At 50.9% G+C, this 18,565-nt stretch overlaps 1 protein-coding gene across 3 annotated transcripts in view; it reads left to right on the top strand.

The window, feature by feature from the left end:
- KSR2 (kinase suppressor of ras 2) overlaps window positions 1-18,565 on the top strand; it is a gene marked incomplete at its 3' end in the record, with an annotated part of 339,518 nt that overhangs the window by 262,185 nt on the left and 58,768 nt on the right. For all 3 annotated transcript variants that reach the window (XM_084762599.1, XM_084762598.1, XM_084762600.1), the window contains exons 10-12: window positions 4,421-4,589; window positions 10,678-10,719; window positions 14,441-14,513. In XM_084762599.1, coding sequence (XP_084618725.1) covers window positions 4,421-4,589; window positions 10,678-10,719; window positions 14,441-14,513 — 284 coding nt within the window. The remainder of the gene's footprint in view (window positions 1-4,420; window positions 4,590-10,677; window positions 10,720-14,440; window positions 14,514-18,565) is intronic.

Genomic DNA, 18,565 nt, shown 5'->3' with positions numbered 1-18,565 from the left:
CTCTGGGGATGAGATTACAGGCAGGACCCACTACTGACCTAGCACGCAGATGGGTTCTGGGCATCTGAACTCTGGTCCTCTCATTTGTACGGCAAGCACCGTTAACCACTGAGTCATCCCCTTGGTTCAAATGTTTGGGTGTTTTTGTTTGTTTGTTTTTAAGACAGGCTGATATTGTATAACTCAGGCTGGTCATGAACTTGCGATCCTCCTGCCTCAGCCTTTTGAGTGCAAGGTTTGAAGATGTGTGCCATCACAGCTCAAGTCACATTGTTTAGAGTGGGCCTGAAGGCTGCATGTCATTGGTCCCACCCTCTGTCTCTGATTTCCCATGTTCTCCTCCAATGCCCTGCTGCTTCTGCCCCCCACCCTGCCCCACACACAGCTATCAGCTGTTGTTTTTATTGCTAGTTTTTGGAGCAGTCACATTCTGGCTCCTTGTCACAGCAACCCAGTATTCAAAAGAGTCTGTGTTCTGGGTCAGGGCAAACTGGCAGCCGGCCTCGTTGGCTGTGAAACTATAGGCAAGTGACTTAATATCCAAGGATGAAGTTTTCCGCTATTTAAAATGGCCACACTCTGCCTGTCTACTGCTACACAACAAATGGACCCCAGATCGGAAGTCTGTAATAACCAGTTCTCTGCTAAGGGCCATAGAACCAGAGGGGAGAGTGATTTTGCCTTTGCCCTGGGAGACCCAGAGACTCTATTGGGAAGACCCTGGTAACTGGTGGGTAGTGACATCTAGAACCAGGCCAAGTTCAGCCCGCTGCCTGCTTTTGTGTGACTCAAGCCACACCCACACTATCCCTTGCTACTTTTACACTGTGGTAATATAGCAAGGTTGATGAGTCACAGGAAGGCCTATGTGGCTGAAAACCCAAAATATTTACCGTCAACTGTTTCACCGTTTTATGGGCTTCTTCACTCTCATGTCTGGTGCCTGCATTGGGAGGGGCCAAAGTCTATGCCTGGCAGAGAGGTCAGCCAGAACAACTGCCTGATGCCTGGGGTTTCCTCCCAATATGGCTGCCTCACGGTACCTGTGTTCTTCGGGGTGGCTCATGGGACTTTGGCAGTATCATTTCCACAGTTCTTTACTAAGGAGACAACTGTATGTTGTAGGGCTTGAGGTTAAGCAAGGTAGACTCCAGTTGTCACTAAGAAGAGGCTTGGGGGTCCCTGCTTTACCATGCTCACAGGGGCCCGATAACGCCTGGAGAGCTGTCCCTGGAGGCGGCATTAAATAAACAGCCTTTGAAAACGTGTTGTGTGCTTTCTGGTGCATAGTAGATGTTCCTGGGAATTGCAACAAGTGTTTCCGTTGATCACGGGGCTTCAAGCACAATGTCACGCTGGGGTCCCTTTACTTTGGTTGTTTCTGGAAGTGTCAAGGCTGATGTCAGTGGAGGGGCATTTGGCCAGTGTGTGCAAGTCTCTGGCTTCCATCTGTAGAGGCAAGGGAGGGAAGGAAGGAAAGAGAGAAGGAAGGAAGGAAGGAAGGAAGGAAGGGAAAAAAAAAACAAAGGAAAGGGACACCTCCCCCCTTGCCAAGACAGCTGAAGGCCTCAGCTGACGTGTTCCTCTAGAAGTGACTGTGCATATGTTAGAACCCATCTTTTCTCTGTGACATCGTCAGGGGCCAGGAGCTCAAAGCCACTCTGAGACCTTTCCGTCTGGCTTTACCAGCACTGGAGCCTCTTGATGTCAGATGGTACAAAACCAGGGGTCAGACGGGTGAGCCACAGTGACATTGCTCTGCTTGTCTGCCAGCAGGGATACTCAGGAAGGGTGGACAAGCTCTCCCATCGGGGTGGGATATTATTTTTTTTTTTTTGCCTTTTTTTTTTTTTGCCTTGTTCTTGTCTCATTGGCTTCACACGGATTCTTGTTGTCGGCCGTGATGTGGCTACTGAACAGATTTCACAGCCAATTTACTCTAAGGAGTTCCTGCTCCCGTTTTTGTCCAGCCTCCTGTCTGGCCCTATCCATCCGGGTTCACAGAAGCCCTGCTTCCTCACCTGGCCGGTCGTCAGAAGGTGGATTTTGGAGTGAAAAGGCCTGGGTTTGTAGCACACAGCTCCTTAACTTGTTGTGGTGCTGTGAGTAGGCCAGTTCAAAGTCTGTTTGCCTTAGTTTTCCCCTCTGTACAATGGGCAAGGTGCTGAGGGGCATTGTTGGAATGGTGGGGAGTGGTGGGTGTGTAGTACATATAAAGGATTTAGTCCAACAGTAGGTGCTCAGGGATGGAGGAGGGGGAGGAGAAACAGGAGCGAGGATAGAGGGAAGGAGAAGGGAAAGGTAGAGGAAGAAAAAGAGAAGATGAAAGAAAGTGGGAACGAGAAAGGAATAAATGATGAGAAAGAACAGGTGAAGACAGAAGAGGAAGTGATGGAAGGCGATAGAAGGAATAGAAAAGATAGTGAGGGGTGGGAGAGGTAGAGAAAGACAGGATAAGGAGAGAAGTGAGCCAAGGGATATCTGGAATATCTACCACTTCCTTTGGGGACGAGTCTCCAACCCTTGTCCCCTACATCAGGACATCAGAACAAGCCATCCTCAGCGGCAGCAGAGGCCGTGCCTCTTCATGCTGTGGTCAGGGTCTTGGAAGATCCGGCATGCTGGCTTGTTGCAGTTGTAAGGAACAGAACCCTACCTAGCCAGCTCATCAGTGGGTTGCTGTAAGGATGGCCAAGAGGCAGGAAGGCAACAGCAGGTCTACCCTTGAGGAGCTGGGCCCTCTGAACGTAGACCTGAGAGATGGCCTCAACTCAGGTGGGCTCCCTGACCCCCGTGACACCAGGGCTTTGTTTTAAAGATCTGTTGTTTTAATTGTGTGGAGGTGGGTATGTGTATATAAGTGCAGGTGCTTGAGGAGGCCAGAAGAGGGCGTTGGATTCCCTGGAGCTGGAGCTATAAGCATTGGTAACCTTGTATCCTCCAGAAGAGCCGTATGCACACTTTACCACTTTACCATCTCTCTAGCCCTAGACACTGTTGTTCTAAAGACAGTATGAAAAGGCCAAGCAGCTACAAGATTTTTAAAAAATACTTTTTTGAAAAGAAAAGAACAAATAAACTGAAAACAGAATAAATTCTACCCAATTTCAAAACCAAATAAACAGCCATGGTAATCAAAACCAAAAAAGGAAACTCCAGAAGGCAAATAAACCCAGGAGGGGGTGCCCACTATGGCTGGCTGTTGAACCAACTTGATGCCCCATAACCATGTACCTGAGAGAATAAGAAATCATGGCACACCAAGCGCTGGCAAGGATATGAAGAAAACTGCTCACTGTAGAATGCAGATGTACAACAGTGCAGCCCTCCCAGAGAACTACCTATGTTCACACACACACACACACACACACACACACACACACACACACACCTCTTTATAAATATTTACAGTGGCTTTATCCTCATACACACAAAATAACCCCAGCCAGGAAGCAACTTAGATGTCCCTCACTGGGTGATAATTCCACAAATTGTGGTACATCTATATACTATTGCTCAGCATTGCTGAAGTGATTATGTTAGTAAAGGTGCCCTCTGGAGGCTGGGAAGGAAGGTCCATGCCTCTTGCCGCTTCTAGTGGCTTCGGCAGTCCTTGACTTCTGGTGGCATCACCGAAGTGTCTTCATGCTCTCATGAGGACATGCACGCATCCTTAGAGTCAGGACCCAAGGCTGTCCTTGTTACATCCACAGTGGCCCTTGTTCTAACTGGGACTTTAGTGTAAACTTCTGGGTGACATGTCTCTTGGGAGAGCACATTCAACCCACCAACCTGCTTTTTTAAAGTTCATCCGACAAGGCCCTTCCTTTGGAGCTGGTCTGAGGGCAAGACAGACAATGCGGTCCCCAGATGCATGCTGGGGAGGATGCTCAAAGCTCAAGCCCACGCTCTCTGGAACTGTCAGGCTGTTGATTCTTTAATAAACACTTGGGAGGAGAAGTGTCAGAGTGGGGACAGTTCTCTGGGCACCTCAGCATGGGGCCCCTCCAGATCAAAGAGGCACGGAGTCCGTGGCTGACACCTCCGCAGATTTCATTACGTGGTGACCTTTCCTGCCTGGAGTTCACACACCAACAGCAACATGGCTACGGAAGCCTTCCTCCACATCTAGGAGCAACCCCTTTAAACTGACCTGCTAGGGTGGCTTGTCTCTCTGTGTGTGCGTGTGTTGGAGGCCACAGGTTGACCAGTTGTCTTTCTCTGTCACTTCCTATCTTATATTTTCAGACAGGCTCTCTCACTGAACTAAGCTAGACTCTGGAAGGATCTAACAGCTGCAGAAGGGGCAGCCATTGCTGAGGGAGCTGGCTTAGGAGCCCCTTCGTGCCCAGCTCCTCCTGTCTGCTGTCTCTGCTTCCCCACCTGTCCCTGACCCCTGCCCTGTTTTTTCTTTCCACAGGACCACATCCCTGTCCCTTACCAGCCAGACTCCAGCAGCAACCCCTCATCAACGACGTCCTCCACGCCCTCCTCACCAGCACCCCCCCTCCCTCCCAGCGCCACGCCGCCTTCTCCTCTACACCCTTCCCCACAGTGCACGAGACAGAAAAAGAACTTCAACCTGCCAGGTACTTTTAGACAGGTGGGGGGGAGGGAATTGGGTCATTGCGGAAGCCAAGCAGGATGGGGCCAGCCATTGTCTGAAAGCAGTGGGTTAATGCTCAGAGAGAGTCAGAGAGGTGTGTGGACGTGTGTTTACCATACGTGGGGCAGCTGTCATATAACACCCCATTTCATCTTTAGAGGAAATGTAAAGTAAGAGTCATCAGCTCTACTTGACAAATGAAGAAACTGAGGCACAGGGGCTGGTAGAGACGTGTCATTTGTTTAGCATCGAACTGATATCTTTACCTGGCCAAGTCACCAGGCAGATCCATCTGCTGTGGAGTTGGCAGTTGTTGTCCAGTGAGACAAATTGGTTGAGATTGGTGGCAGGGTGCTGTGCTGAGGATCACAGGGACACATGCTAGGGCTTCTCATGACCTAACCCAGGTGCCAGACAGACCTGGCTCAGAAAGGAATGTGTGAGGTCCTGAAGTCAGGATTCACGTCTGTTTATCCTGCTCCAGCTGTGTGACCTCTGACCCCAGTCTCTCATCTCAGCCCTCGGGAGAATGGTGGAAAAGCCACTTGCGAGACACTGTGACTTCTCATCCTTCATTGTCACTAGACGGGAGAAGGAGCTTTCTGTGCCTTCAAGTGGACCAGACCTAAGACACTCACTGCCTCCTTCAGGGACCAAACAAGCCCATAGGGCCCAAGAGGCCTGAGTCTGTCGCTTCCATCACTGTGCTGCCCGAGAAAGGGCTGGAGAGGTGGCTCAGCAGGGAAAGGCCTCACAGCACCAGCGTGAGGACCTGAGTTTAGTAATGTTTAACAAAAAGAAAAGCCTGGTACAGAGACACACGTTCGGATTCCCAGAGCTGGGGACATGGAGACAGATGGATCATGGAGAGTCACTGGCATCCAGCCCAGCCAAATTGTTAAGGTCTAGGTGAAGTGACACACCCAAGGTGGACAGAACCTGAGGACTGACACCCAAGGCTGGCCTCTGGCTACTACATACATGTGCACACGCGCACTTGCACGCACTTGCACACATAAATAAATACTGTTGGATTCATCTTCTGAGGAAGCTAGTTTGCCATCTGACATTTAGAATGGGATTAGCCATGCCACTTGTAGGAGTCTCTATTCAGACGCTCACACAAGAGCACCAGGATCTATGTGTAAGGACACTGGTTACCGCAACAGTGAGGAACTGAGACTGAGGCCAAGGACATGGCTGAACGTACTGGAATGATGCTCTGCCACCCTTTGAGGGGACTCAGTACTCTGCCAAGACGTTCATCATGGGTTTCAATTAGAAATAAGTGATTTGCAAAATAATTGATATGCTGTCATTTTGTTTATTGTGAGTTAATTTTCACGTATTTATGCATTACAAGTATAAAATCTGCCAGGACTTCTTGGCTGTCGCCAGTGAGCAGAGAGGTTTCGGCTTTCTCCTTTGTAGGGCTGAGGTTGGAACCTAGGGTCTTCTGTGTGTGTGTGTGCCAAGCACTGCATGACTGAGTGTCATCCCTGTGCCTACTTGTGTAGTTCATAAGGAACACACAAGAGTGGCTCCCCCCTCCCCCTACCCCCCGAGTGGCTGCACCACTTGACACCAAGAGCACATGAACACTCAGGATTTTTTTTTTTGAGAAAATCTCTCAGTATGTGTCCCAGACTTACATCAAACTCACCATCCCCCTGCCTCTGCTTCTGGAGTGCTGTGCGCCACCACACCCAATGAGCAGGGGGCTTCCGTCTTACCTACTTCTGTCATGTGCGTAGTGGGGAGTGAGTGTGAATACAAACGATGGACTGTGATGCTGAAATGGGAAACAAAATACAGACTCCCCAAAATGCAGGCAGGTCCTTCCCAGAGTGGCAGGCATCTGGCTCCCTCTCGAACACTCTTGATCCTGAGAGTCTGGAGATGAGGAACAGAGCTAGGAGTATGGCTGACTGTAAGAGGTTGAGCCCTCTGACGGCTGTGAAAGCTCATGCTCAGATATAACAATATCGTTGTTACGATTGGTTAATCTAGAACACTCAGGGGTGTCCGAAAGGGGGCGGGAGGTTAACAGTCAATCTAACTTACCCGGTGACCTCAGAGTACAAGGAGAATGAGATGTTAGCCAACAAAGTGTGATGTGTGCTGACTGGGCACTGGCGACCACCTCTGGCCCATTGCATTGACCACTGTTTCCCATCCCTGCCTGAGCCCTTCCTTTCCTGTGCACAAACCCAGTATAGGTCAGAAGGGAGTAAGCTCTGGGCACAGCTAAATCTGGTTTGGGACCCCAGCCTTGTTTTGAGTGGCTGTGGTGTCCCCACGGCAGATGGCATAAAGGGGGTTCCAGATGTAGCCTCCAAGTATCTCAGTTTCTTTAGAACCATCCTAGTACACAACACACACACACACACACACACACACACACACACACACACTCATGCACTTACATAGATACACACACATGCACACACATACATTCACTAATGAGCTTGCACACACACACATACACACTCACTCATGCATGCACTTGCACATGCCCACACACTCATGCTCTTACATGAATGCACACCACTCCGGGAAATATGAAATTCTGGCACCTTAAAAAGGGAGAAACAAGAAATAAAGCCACCTCTGATGGATACAGCAAGGTTTCTATTTCCTTTTCAGTTTCATAGGTCTCTACAGTGTAGGGTTAGTAAGCCACTGGCTGCTCTCTGGCATCCTCCTTTTTTTCCCTCTCAACTGCTCCTTCCCACCTTGCCCTCTAGTGCCTACACTATTAGAAAAAAAAAAGGCACCCTTCCTCCAGCAAACACCCACAGGCATCCTGTGTGCTCCCTAGGACTCTCACTTCTCTTCCTGACCCTCAGAGGGCATCCATTGATAGCTTTCGTTGACAAGCACCCATTGAGCATCTACTGTGTACCAGACACTAAATGCAGAACCACGGACAACCTGATACAGCTCTGTTTTAGCGCCCGAGTGCCGCTATAACAAGTGATCCCAAACTGAACAGCTCAAGCAGCACAAAGGTACCTTTTATTTCCCAGGTTAGAAGCCCAGAGCAGGTTTGACAGGGGAGAAAACTTGATGGCTCAGTGAGCCCAGGCTACCATGCCTGCGATGGGTTGGGGCCATTTTCTTGTCCCCCTCCCCGGCTTCTGAAAGCTGCCTACCTTCCTATGTTTGCACCTGTTCATTACTCCACCTGGGCCTCCATCATCACCTGTCTTCATTGATTATCTTTGACCTCTGACCTCCCTCTCACAATGACCTTTGTAATCACAATGGGGGTCATCCACCAAGCTCAGGCTAGCCCCTTATCAAGAGCCCCTTTAAGCCCGTATGCAAAGTCCCCTTTGCTGAGGCCATTCTGTCACTGTTCTTCAAGATGAGGATATGAGCAGCATTATTCAGAGCGAACACCAAGGGCTTGCTGTGCTCTTGAGGCTGCTGGTCTTGAACCTGTGGTCCTGCTTCTTGGAAGAGCTTGATCGTCATTCCACCTTTACTGCAGGTTAAGAGTCCCTCAGTGCAGTTGGAGCTGGGGGGTGGGAGGGTGGCTGAAGTCAGCTGGACCCCTGAGATGCAGTAGTTTCCAATTTTGTAATTTTAGCCTTTTGTTGACAAGATGGCTGGGGGGGGGGCTTGTATTCAGCTGTGTAGCCAACAAGGCTCCTGGATTTGTGAGCTGCCTCTCTTTTAGACAGCTGTGTTTTGTGACCTGGAGGAAATTATTGCCTAGTCTTACACCTATGTTCTAGAGTCAAAATAACCCCACTGGCATTACAAGGATATCCCAGACTAGGAAATGGGCTAAGTCAAGAGTGTTTTGCTCTTTAATCTTTGATAAAAAGAGGCAATTTTAGTCAGTCATCAACTGTTTCCCACCTATGTGTGTGGGGACTCCGGGCACCTGAGACACTGGGATTTACTCTCTGTCCTAAAGGAGCTTGTAAATCAACTCCTGCCTCAAGGGGAGCGGTTCATTTGTATCCTCTACCTCCAACAAGCAGTCTAGCGCTTGAAGCAATATGGCTGTCTCTTGGTTCTGAATCATTCTTGTCTGTTAGTTAAGAGAGCTGAGAGTCCATTTTCCATCACTTGCTAATGCATTCATCCTGCGGATCCAGGGCTCCTGGATCTTCATGAGTATCACAGTCCACGGATGCTCATGTCCTTGTACAACACGCATGTGGCCTCCACACACCGTCCCACATGCTAAACCATCTCCACTGGGTAGCACTGGGTAACCGAGTGCTGGGTAGATGCCACATAAATAGTTCTAGTGTGTTCCTCAAGGACTCACAGCAAGAAAAAAAAATATGCATGTGATTGGTACAGGTGGAGTTGGTGAAAGAATTTTTCTGTCCTGGATCAGTTGAATCTGCAGTTGAAGAATAACTTACTCATTGACTCAGAACTTACTCATGCACTAATACTGCCCGCACTGTGTCTGTGTACACTGAGACATGGAAAGGTTTGCTTGGATTTTACAAGAGGCAGACATGTGCAGAGCAAACACGCAGTGTATCTAGACTCCAGACTCAGGCCTGGGTTCTCACAGTAGGGTGTCAAGTGACAGCCAGCAGTGCCCATCTCGGAAGGCACCGGAGTCACTTCTGGTATTGGATTCTGTAAACCTAGCTTGTATATGACCTCATCTCTGCCAGCCATGCTTGTTGGGGGTGGGGATAAACTGTCTGATCTGTCCACACTTTGTGCACTGTTCCCCAAAGGAGCAAGTGACAAATTCGAAATCTTGGTCTTTGGTGCATGAACCAGAGGTAAAGTAAGTTGTTAAGAGAATCAGCAAGCGAGGTACAGGAAACATCTTTTGTATAGTTATTCTTGTTAACATAGAGATTAATCCATGTTTATGGTACATGGGCAAGTCCTGTTCTCTGAAAGAGTGAATAGAAGGGACAAAGATGCTCACACCGTAATCCTCAAGTCTGTCCCTGGTATGACAAAAGGACCGTGGTGGCTCGGATTAAATCAAAGATTTTTAAGGGCCCAGATTATTTTGGATTATGCTAAATTCAATCCAATAAGGAGCAGACAAGAAGGTCAGCAGGAGCCGGGCGTGGTGGCGCACGCCTTTAATCCCAGCACTCGGGAGGCAGAGGCAGGTGGATCGCTGTGAGTTCGAGGCCAGCCTGGTCTACAAAGTGAGTCCAGGATGGCCAAGGCTACACAGAGAAACCCTGTCTCGAAAAACCAAAAAAAAAAAAAAAAAAAAAAAAAAAGAAGGTCAGCAGGAAGTGATGTCAGAACAAGTAGCCAAGACTGGAGAGAGTTGCTAGGGAGCCAAGCAGAGCTGGAGTCAGATTCTCTGTTGAGCACGCTTTACTGGGGAAGACAAGCTGCCTTCCCCAAAGATGTTGGGTTGGATTGGATTGGATTGGATTGGATTGGGTTCTCCAGGGAGTCCAAATCATATACCATGTTTGTGTCTCTTTAAGACTCACTTTGCTGCCAGGCATGGTGGCACACGCCTTTAATCCCAGCACTTGGGAGGCAGAGGCAGGTGGATCGCTGTGAGTTCGAGGCCAGCCTGGTCTACAAAAGTGAGTCCAGAATAGCCAGGATTGTTACACAAAGAAACCCTATCTTGAAAAAAAAAAGACTCACTTTGCTAATCCAGCCTCCAGATTGAATAAGGCTCTGTTAGTGCTGTTGAGAATCATAGCATTTATTGTCTCTTTATTATAGGGAAAAGAGAAAAAATTCAGTACACAGATTGATGCTGAAAATTTGTGTAAAGGATCTGTAAAAGCAAAGATTATTTTGGAGTATGGCTTCATGGTGTGTGAGTGTGTGTGTGTGTGTGTGTGTGTGTGTGTGTGTGTGTTCATGTGTGCTCATGTGTGCACATGCTCACATAAGCCTCTGAGAGGGTGTGGTCTGGCTTTATGGAGTGTCAATAGTCCTATATGATCCTACTCTCTTATAATTCAGGGGTCTACCAAAGCATGGACACTCTTGGGTTGTCAGAAAATGGCTGTGTAGTGATGATAGGCACGAGGTTTGGTACCCAGCAAAGGCAGCATTCAGTGGCGCTCACACTGCTGTTCTCTGTCTTTTGCAAGCTTCCCACTACTACAAATTCAAGCAGCAGTTCATCTTCCCAGGTGAGTGTTCTGGGGATCAGGGATGTGGGGGCTGATGGAGAGAGGTCAAGGGATGTGGGGGGCTGGAGGAGAGAGGTCAAGGGATGTGGGGGCTGATGGAGAGAGGTCAAGGGATGTGGGGGCTGATGGAGAGAGGTCAAGGGATGTGGGGGCTGATGGAGAGAGGTCAAGGGATGTGGGGGCTGATGGAGAGAGGTCAAGGGATATGGGGGCTGATGGAGAGAGGTCCAAGGGATGTAGGGGCTGATGGAGAGAGGTCCAAGGGATGTGGGGGCTGATGGAGAGAGGTCAAGGGATGTGGGGGCTGATGGAGAGAGGTCAAGGGATGTGGGGGCTGATGGAGAGAAGTCCAGGGGATGTGGAGGCTGGTGGAGAGAGGTCAAAGGATGTGGGAGCTGATGGAGAGAGGTCAAGGGATGTGGGGGCTGATGGAGAGAGGTCAAGGGATGTGGGGGCTGATGGAGAGAGGTCAAGGGATGTGAGAGCTGATGGAGAGAGGTCAAGGGATGTGGGGGCTGATGGAGAGAGGTCCAAGGGATGTGGGGGCTGATGGAGAGAGGTCAGGGGATGTGGGGGCTGGTGGAGAGAGGTCAAGGGATGTGGGGGCTGATGGAGAGAAGTCCAAGGGATGTGGGGGCTGATGGAGAGAGGTCAAGGGATGTGGGGGCTGATGGAGAGAAGTCCAAGGGATGTGGGAGCTGATGGAGAGAGGTCAAGGGATGTGGGGGCTGATGGAGAGAGGTCCAAGGGATGTGGGGGCTGATGGAGAGAGGTCAAGGGATGTGGGGGCTGATGGAGAGAGGTCCAAGGGATGTGGGGGCTGATGGAGAGAGGTCAGGGGATGTGGGGGCTGGTGGAGAGAGGTCAAGGGATGTGGGGGCTGATGGAGAGAAGTCCAAGGGATGTGGGGGCTGATGGAGAGAGGTCAAGGGATGTGGGGGCTGATGGAGAGAGGTCAAGGGATGTGGGGGCTGGTGGAGAGAGGTCAAGGGATGTGGGGGCTGATGGAGAGAGGTCAAGGGATGTGAGAGCTGATGGAGAGAGGTCAAGGGATGTAGGAGCTGATGGAGAGAGGTCAAGGGATGTGGGCGCTGATGGAGAGAGGTCAAGGGATGTGGGGGCTGATGGAGAGAGGTCAAGGGATGTGAGAGCTGATGGAGAGAGGTCAAGGGATGTGGGGGCTGATGGAGAGAGGTCAAGGGATGTGGGGGCTGATGGAGAGAGGTCAAGGGATGTGGGGGCTGATGGAGAGAGGTCAAGGGATGTGGGGGCTGATGGAGAGAGGTCAAGGGATGTGGGGGCTGATGGAGAGAGGTCAAGGGATGTGGGGGCTGGAGGAGAGAGGTCCAAGGGATGTGGGGGCTGATGGAGAGAGGTCAGGGGATGTGGGGGCTGGTGGAGAGAGGTCAAGGGATGTGGGGGCTGATGGAGAGAAGTCCAAGGGATGTGGGGGCTGATGGAGAGAGGTCAAGGGATGTGGGGGCTGATGGAGAGAGGTCAAGGGATGTGGGGGCTGGTGGAGAGAGGTCAAGGGATGTGGGGGCTGATGGAGAGAGGTCAAGGGATGTGGGGGCTGGTGGAGAGAGGTCAAGGGATGTGGGGGCTGATGGAGAGAGGTCAAGGGATGTGGGGGCTGGTGGAGAGAGGTCAAGGGATGTGGGGGCTGATGGAGAGAGGTCAAGGGATGTGGGGGCTGATGGAGAGAGGTCAAGGGATGTGGGGGCTGATGGAGAGAGGTCAAGGGATGTGGGGGCTGATGGAGAGAGGTCAAGGGATGTGGGGGCTGATGGAGAGAGGTCAAGGGATGTGGGGGCTGGTGGAGAGAGGTCAAGGGATGTGGGGGCTGGTGGAGAGAGGTCAAGGGATGTGGGGGCTGGTGGAGAGAGGTCAAGGGATGTGGGGGCTGATGGAGAGAGGTCAAGGGATGTGGGGGCTGGTGGAGAGAGGTCAAGGGATATGGGGGCTGATGGAGAGAGGTCAAGGGATGTGGGGGCTGATGGAGAGAGGTCAAGGGATGTGGGAGCTGATGGAGAGAGGTCAAGGGATGTGGGGGCTGATGGAGAGAGGTCAAGGGATATGGGGGCTGATGGAGAGAGGTCAAGGGATGTGGGGGCTGATGGAGAGAGGTCAAGGGATGTGGGGGCTGATGGAGAGAGGTCAAGGGATGTGGGGGCTGATGGAGAGAGGTCAAGGGATGTGGGGGCTGATGGAGAGAGGTCAAGGGATGTGGGGGCTGATGGAGAGACGTCAAGGGATGTGGGAGCTGATGGAGAGAGGTCAAGGGATGTGGGGGCTGATGGAGAGAGGTCAAGGGATGTGGGGGCTGATGGAGAGAGGTCAAGGGATGTGGGAGCTGGTGGAGAGAGGTCAAGGGATGTGGGGGCTGATGGAGAGAGGTCAAGGGATGTGGGGGCTGGTGGAGAGAGGTCAAGGGATGTGGGGGCTGATGGAGAGAGGTCAAGGGATGTGGGGGCTGATGGAGAGAGGTCAAGGGATGTGGGGGCTGGTGGAGAGAGGTCAAGGGATGTGGGGGCTGATGGAGAGAGGTCAAGGGATGTGGGGGCTGATGGAGAGAGGTCAAGGGATGTGGGGGCTGGTGGAGAGAGGTCAAGGGATGTGGGGGCTGATGGAGAGAGGTCAAGGGATGTGGGGGCTGGTGGAGAGAGGTCAAGGGATGTGGGGGCTGATGGAGAGAGGTCAAGGGATGTGGGGGCTGATGGAGAGAGGTCAAGGGATGTGGGGGCTGGTGGAGAGAGGTCAAGGGATGTGGGGGCTGATGGAGAGAGGTCAAGGGATGTGGGGGCTGATGGAGAGAGGTCAAGGGATGTGGGGGCTGGTGGAGAGAGGTCAAGGGATGTGGGGGCTGATGGAGAGAGGTCAAGGGATGTGGGGGCTGATGGAGAGAGGTCAAGGGATGTGGGGGCTGGTGGAGAGAGGTCAAGGGATGTGGGGGCTGATGGAGAGAGGTCCAAGGGATGTAGGAGCTGATGGAGAGAGGTCAAGGGATGTGGGGGCTGGTGGAGAGAGGTCAAGGGATGTAGGGGCTGATGGAGAGAGGTCAAGGGATGTGGGGGCTGGAGGAGAGAGGTCAAGGGATGTGGGGGCTGGAGGAGAGAGGTCAAGGGATGTGGGGGCTGGTGGAGAGAGGTCAAGGGATGTGGGGGCTGATGGAGAGAGGTCAAGGGATGTGGGGGCTGGAGGAGAGAGGTCAAGGGATGTGGGGGCTGGTGGAGAGACATCATGAGCATTGAGGAGACGAGTGGGGTGTCCACACTCCAGCATAACATCTGGGCATGGAAAGGGGGAGAAGCTAGGGGTGGGAGAGCCCAAGGGCCCCATTAGACCCAAGAATATACTCAGCACAGTGGAGGCCCAGAGGCTCAGCCAGGCAAAGGGACTAGATTTGGAGATAGATATGAGCTGAGTGGTCCCCTTGACCCAAAGAGAACTGAGGAGTGAGAAGGATTCAGGGATGGGCAGTGGATGCTTAGGTATTCTGTCCAGCCCCCTTGGCAGCAAGGGCGTGGTATTCAGAATCTTTAGGCTGCTGGTCCATCACAGTAGACAAAGCTCAGGTAGGTGAAACAGGGGAAAAGAATGCTGGCCGATGTTGAAAACTATGACACAAGGTTTGGTTGCTGGCTGCTGTGTCTCCTGAGGGTTGGGGTGAGGGCTGTGGGTTCTAGGTTTGACCTCTAAGTATGTGACCTCTGCCTCGCAGATGTGGTGCCTGTACCAGAGACGCCCACCCGGGCGCCCCAAGTCATCCTGCATCCCGTCACCTCGAATACAATGTAAGTGCTCCCCAAGATTTAGTACCTTCAGCCTTCTTGTTCCTCTGCTGTCACTTTTTCTCAAGCCTTCTGAAGAGTAAAAGTCGGGGACAGAAAAACAGGGGGTGGATAGAAGGGGCCTGGCACCTCAAGCTGAGAGAGAAGCGACAAGAGGCCATGTTAGCTTCCTTGAGGCAGCTTGTCCTGTGGCGCTGGCCCTGTGTGGCACCTACAGTTCTACAAGTCACATCATTACCTCACAGTGTCCTCTTGATGATTCCAGACAACTGTCCCGGGCAATAGCTAGACTTTAGCTGATATCATGACCTCCCTTTTTTAAAAAAGTGTCACATAAGTTGGGCCTGGTGGCACCTGCCTGTCATCCTATATATTTGGGAGGTCAAAGCAAAGGGATTGCAAGTTTAAAGCTATCTTGGGCAACTTAGTGAGGCCCTGCCTCAAGATCTAAACATATGAAAAGGGCTCAGGATGTACTTCCATTGAAGGCTCCAGATTTAATCTCTAGTCCTGTGGGGAGAATCAAGGCAAAGCGAGAAGAAAGAAAGAAAGAAAGAAAGAAAGAAAGAAAGAAAGAAAGAAAGAAAGAAAGAAAGAAAGAAAGAAAGAAAGAAAACACTTTTCACCCAAGATCAACAAACTCCAGCCTGTCAGACAAATCCTACCTGTCACTTGTTTTTATAGGTAAAGTTTTATTGAAACACTGCCATGCTCATGTGTTTCCAGGGTCACAACTGGCTGCCTTTTCAGTACAGCAGGAGGGTTGAGAGGTGCTTAAGAAAGCATATGGCTCAAAAAAGCCAAAAATATTGAGACTTTGACCACTTGCAGAAAGAGCCCACTAGCCTCTGTTGTTTATACCACTATAAAATGAAAAGAGGCTAATTTGGGAGAATTTGGAATATTCTGTGAAAAGGGAAGGGAAACTCGCCCCTTGGTGTTCCACACTGCTAGAATGTTCTCATGTGCCTGCTCATCCTACTCACAAGCTTGAGATTCGTGGCAAAGGCAGTGATCATCCTTGCAGTCCTGTTTTATCTTTAATGCAGCGACGCTGATTTGTCCCATGTGACTCCAGGCTCTTCCTAGGCAGTGTCTTAATGACTACAGAGTGACATACTGATGTGGAACTCAGATCTCCCTGCTGTAGACAACGTGGTCAGGGATGCCTCAGTATATGCATCCCAGGATGACCCGTTGCTTAGACAACCAGAGAAGTTACCCTTCTTCCCTTTCGTGCTTGTGCCCAAAGCCTGGAGCATGCTGGGATGTGAGGAGGCTCACAACTCACATCCGGGGCCGCTTGCTCTTGATTCTTGCTTCCCTAATGGCTCCATCCCACTTGACCTGGATTAGGACTTTGTGAAGAGCCAACACAGTGCATCTCTAAAATCAAAGGAGCGGTGTCTGGCCAGCGGGTACTTCGCTGACCCAGAGATCTGGCTCATTTCTCCGCTGCTCACAAACCAGCTCCACAGTTTGTACAAGATGAACTCCGAGTCATCAGCGGCAGTCAGAGCTGCCGGGGTGGCCCGGGGAACTGCCTGCCATCTGCTTGAATGTGTGAGGAGTGGTGGGAAGGAAAGCTGCGGAGGGAAGCCACGGAATAGCCCGGCAGCTGGAGGCCCACATTGAAGCAGAAGGGGGTGGGCTGCCCTTGGGTGGTTAGGCATGGAGAGGGACTCCTGTGTCCCCACATACTTTCGTCCCACCTCCTAAGGCTAGCCCATAATAATTGATCAATGCATGTCACCTGCAAAAGCCCTCCCTCTCCTCTTTAGTTCTTCCACAGAGGTAGATTGACTCAGTGTATAGGACCATCAGCTCCCTGAGATCTGAGCCCCTCCCCCCACCCCCCATACACTAGGGAGGTAGGTGGGGTTGCTAAACTTCCACTGGAGAAATATGAAGGGTGCATGGTTTTCCTGGTGATGGCCTAGTCTTACCTGTTCTGAGTTTTGTATGCAGTCAGAAGCCAAGCTACTCTGTCCCCACAGCACTCCATAGACGCACACCCTGAAGTGTAGAAAGCTTCTTCAAAACACCTCCATAAGGGCTGGAGAGATGGCTCAGAGGTTAAGAGCACTGCCTGCTCTTCCAGAGGTCCTGAGTTCAATTCCCAGCAACCACATGGTGGCTCACAACCATTCACGACGTGATTTGATGCCCTCTTGTGGCCTGCAGGTGTCCATACAGGCAGAGCACTGTATACAAATAAATAGATAATTTTAAAAAACACCTCCATAAACTTATTGTACCCCACATCCCCATCACAAAACTATGCATTTGATGGTGCCTCCACACTCTTGATACTCAGTCAATTATACCACCAACACACAGTGCGCCCCTAACACCCTTAGTCCGTCCGCACAACTCAAGACAAACCCTACACACTACACATCCCATCACCCCTTGCGCCACTCACACACGGACACGTTTCTCCCCAGCACCCGTGCTTAGAATAGGACCTCAGCTTTCGATCTTTGCGCACGTGACAGCCACACCTGTGCCTTCCCACCCAGGAAAGCCCTTGTTTTCCTTCCACACATCTTGATTCCATATTGGCCAAGTTAAACTCCGGCGCCATTGTCTTGGTCACTATTTTATTGCTGTGAAGAGACACCGTCACTGGGGCAACTTTTTAAAAAAAAGCATTTAATCGGGGGCTTCCTTACAGTTTCAGAGGGTTAGTCCATTGTCTTCATGGCAGGAAACACGGCAGGCTGGAGAGGGAGCTAAGAGCTACATTCTGATCCACAGGCAACGAGAAGGGGGTGAGGGGAGAGGGAGAGGGAGAGGGAGAGGGAGAGGGAGAGAGACTGGGCTAGGCATGGACTTTTAAAACCGCAGAGCCTACCCTTAGTGACATAGTTCCTCCAACAAGGCCACATCTACTCCATTCAAATAGTGCATGCCAGTCCTTAGTGATTACTCTATGAACCTATGGGGTGGGGGGCCGCTCTTGTCTTGTTTTTGTTTTTCAAGACAAGGTTTCTCTGTGTAGCCTTGGCTGTCCTGGACTCACTTTGTAGACCAGGCTGGCCTCGAACTCACAGTGATCCACCTGCCTCTGCCTCCCTGAGGGCTGGGATTACAGGCGTGCGCTACCATGCTAAGCTGGAGGCCACTCTTAATCATAACACGACAACGTGGTCAGCGAAGCTCTCTTCTGGGAATTCTCACAACACTCCATTTGTTCAGTTCCCGGGTAGCTGCTGGCCCGTGTTGCTTTCAGCTCCCCCTGTTAGGTTTTTCAGCAGTAACTAGACTTCCCTTTGTACCAGGAGCCCTGCTGTCTCCAACTCCAGAGCCTCCTTTTAAAGACTGGTGCAGAGTTCTAGACAGATGAATTAATTAATTAAAAATAAACAAGCAGATAAATATGCATTGCTATTGAAATCCTAGTGGAGGGGTGGGGCTGAAGCAATGGTTCAGTAGCCATGAGCACTACCCCAGGCTCTTGCAGAGGACCAGAGTTTGGTGCCCAGCTGAGGTAGTGTGTTAAGTCTTATTTCTACCACTGTGGTAAACATCATGACTAAAAGCAACTTTGGGGAGGAAAGGGTTTATTATGTCAGCTCACAACTCTCAGGTCACACGATGACACTGAGGAAAGTCAGGACAGGAACTCAAACAGGGCAGGAACCCGAAGGCAGGAGCTGATGCAGAGACCATGGAGGGGTGCTGCTTACTAGCTTGCTCACCATGGCTTGTTCTGTTCTCTTTATTACACAACTCAGGACCATCATCTCAGGGGATGACACCACCCACAGTGGGCTGGGCCACATCACTCATTAATCAAGAAAATGCCCCCGCAGACATACCCATAGGCCAATTTGATAGAAACAGTTCTCAGTTGAGGCTCCTCAGATAACTCTAGCTTGTGTCAAGTTTTAAAACAAAACAAAAACAAACAAACAACAACAACCTAACACAGGCAGCTTGTGACCCCATGTAACTCCAACCCCAGGGGTCAGCTGGTCTCTGGCTTTGTTAGGGACCACATGTGTGTGCACACCCCCACACAGACACATGATTAAAAGTAAAACTAAATC

Source organism: Acomys minous (genome assembly GCF_964271855.1).
Source record: "Acomys minous genome assembly, chromosome: 16".
NCBI classification, from domain to species: Eukaryota; Metazoa; Chordata; class Mammalia; order Rodentia; family Muridae; genus Acomys; species Acomys minous.
The sequence above is the reverse complement of the archived record's forward strand: the minus strand, read 5'-3'. Positions and strand labels throughout refer to the sequence as shown.